The sequence below is a fragment of the Camellia sinensis genome, chromosome 7, assembly GCF_055761805.1.
Source record: "Camellia sinensis isolate YWXY chromosome 7, ASM5576180v1, whole genome shotgun sequence".
NCBI classification, from domain to species: domain Eukaryota; kingdom Viridiplantae; phylum Streptophyta; class Magnoliopsida; order Ericales; family Theaceae; genus Camellia; species Camellia sinensis.
Window position 1 is genome coordinate 103,470,218 of NC_138967.1, and position 2,657 is coordinate 103,472,874.

Here is a 2,657-nt window from a genome sequence, read left to right on the forward strand (position 1 = left end):
GCTGGGCATAAAAGATGTTAACTACTTAAATTTGGTGTGAATTATTAATATGTATATGGGAAATGTTTTGATATGCCATGTATGCACAGCTCGTTGGACAACAATTTTTAAGTCTGCTTCCGCGTCTGGCCCCATATTATGAATTATTATTTTGATTTCAGTTTGAGGCCGTAGGTAATCTCACGATTACTGTCTGGTTATGACCTTAATCTATAAGGGCGGAATTGGGTCATGACAGTATGAGACCCTTATCTAGAAACTCTTGTAATTGTTCCTTTAGGATAACTAACTCTGCTAGTGCAAATCTATACGGTGACATAGATATAGGTGTTGTACCCGGCACTAAGTTTATGGAAAACTCAACCTCATAGTGAGGTGGTAATTCGGTAAGATCTTTAGAAAAAACATCTGAATATTCACAAACTACCTTGGGAAACGCATTTTGAACCTTCCACTTCCGTTATCTAAGAATATTGTCAAGAGAGAGTTAAGTATGCCTCAACCATGTGGGTTATATAATGGCGGCAAATGATCCCTTAGTTTTATCCCCCAGAAAAGAGAAGCAATCACCACTTGACGTACATACAGTAACTCTCATAAGGTAACAATCTATCATAGCATGATAGGAGGATAACCAATCCATGCCGAGAATGACATCAAAACTAGACATATCCAACAACACAAAGATGAATGGAAGTCGACGACCGGCGACCTCAATTACACACCCGCGACATCCCCAATTCAAAACAGTCTTACCCCTAGCAGGTGACTCTACCACAAGCGGAGACTCTAGTTGCTCATTTTCTAACCCTAACAAAGATACAAATGCTGATGATATGAATGAGTGGGATGCTCTAGTATCTATCAACACACTAGCCCAAGTATTAAAACTAAGGCAAGTACCTTTCACAATGGCTGGTCCTGAAGACTGCTCTGATACAGTTACAATATACACCCTTCCCTGTAACCTCTACTCTCCTAGATTGTCTCTCGAAACATAGGCCTGATGTACATACTGCATAGATGTGGCCCCATGTACTCCCTTGGATGCCTGACCCAACTGAACCGATTAATGAGATTACATTTGCCCCTGATTCATCTGAAAGCCTCTTGGCTGATGATACCCCGACACACTGGCTGACCTAGCTCTCCGTAGACAAAACTTTTTCAAATGTCCTGGTTGACCACACTGATAACATAATGGAGCCTGATCTCTATTTTGAGATTGGCCTAGAGAATGATCAAACTGAGACTATGGCCCACTCTTCTGTCCACACTCTGAAGCTTTGTAACCCAACTGGCCACATCGGTAACATGCACTACGGATTTAACCTCATGTTCCCTGAGCTTCCACCCATCATAGAACTAGAAGACTTGGTCTACTATGGTGGTGATTGAAATGAGGATGATGAACCCCTAGACTTCTTAGAGGATCTTGAATCAGACTAAAATTTCGAGTTTTTTATCCTCTTCAACTTCTATCTTCCATCATCTGCCTCTACCATAATTTCTACATGTGATGCGGTCTTTACTAAATGATCATAATTGCGAATCATATTACACACCACCTTCATCAAGATTTTTGGTCTCAATCGCATCTCAAACTCTAGGCATTGATGCTCTTCCATCGCCATAAATTTAGGTGCAAAGTGAGAAAGACTAGTAAATGTAGCTTCAAATTCAACCATAGAGGTGTCAAGCTGCAATAGCTCTTCAAACTGCCTCTTCAACCATTTTCTAGCAGTAGGAAGGAGGAAGTTCTCATGGAAGGTGTGCGTAAATGCCTCCAAAGTGTGCTCAACACAATTCTTGGCGTATTTCCACCATTGCCCAGCCTCTCCTTTAAGTTGGTAGGTCGTTAATGCCACCTGTAACTCATCATCACGAATGTCCAAAATCTCAAAAGATTTGATGATTTGCTCTAACCAGTCATCTACTTTCATCGGGTTAGGCCCACCACTGAACTTGGTAGGTTTGAACAGAAGAATTCCTTTTTAAGGACAGAAGTTCTAGTCTCCCTTTCAATAGTCCAAGCTGCTTGTTCAGCTCTCAGTATATCTATGGACTCCCTAAGAGCCCCTGCTATCTCCCAGGCCAAAGCCCTCATTGCATCTTAGGCCGGTGGAGTGGCCACATTATTCTGACCCACTCTTTCTTCTTGTGAAGGGATCTTTGGTTAGGCCGGAACATTCTGACCTTTTCGGCAAGGTTTGCCACGACCTCTAACGCGTTCAAACAGCCTATAAGAAATAAAGGTAAAATAATAATAATAATAATAATAATAATAATAATAATAATAATAATAATAATAATAATAATAAATTCATGACTCACCCTCCATACTTAGATACTCCCCTCGAGATCTCATATGCCACACACGGTTTATACTTATACATGTATCTACTTTCACAGAAGGCAAACCATTCAAGCACATAGTCACATAGAGCACATACGAACCACCCTCCTAAGATATCAATATGTTACATGGTGCTCAAGGAATTCCAAATGGAAAAAGCATTGATCAAGTGCCTTTCCAAAAGGACTTCAATGAGTGCAGTGGATCCAAGTTGTATCCTAGAAGTTTGATACCATACCCACATAGTCATGTAAACACATATAACACACAAGATAACCTAGCATCCCTTTCTACCATGATA

At 40.6% G+C, this 2,657-nt stretch overlaps 1 protein-coding gene across 1 annotated transcript; it reads right to left on the reverse strand.

Annotated features, from left to right (window-relative positions):
• Positions 1-1,478: 1,478 nt before the first annotated feature.
• Positions 1,479-1,943, reverse strand: LOC145795999 (uncharacterized). Its single transcript, XM_082880963.1, has one exon. It carries the CDS (start codon positions 1,941-1,943, stop codon positions 1,479-1,481), a length of 465 nt encoding a protein of 154 aa, XP_082737089.1.
• Positions 1,944-2,657: the final 714 nt, after the last annotated feature.

Bases quoted from the DNA above. Each gene is read 5' to 3' on its own strand.
- LOC145795999 (XM_082880963.1), bottom strand. From the start codon at position 1,943: ATGAAAGTAGATGACTGGTTAGAGCAAATCATCAAATCTTTTGAGATT.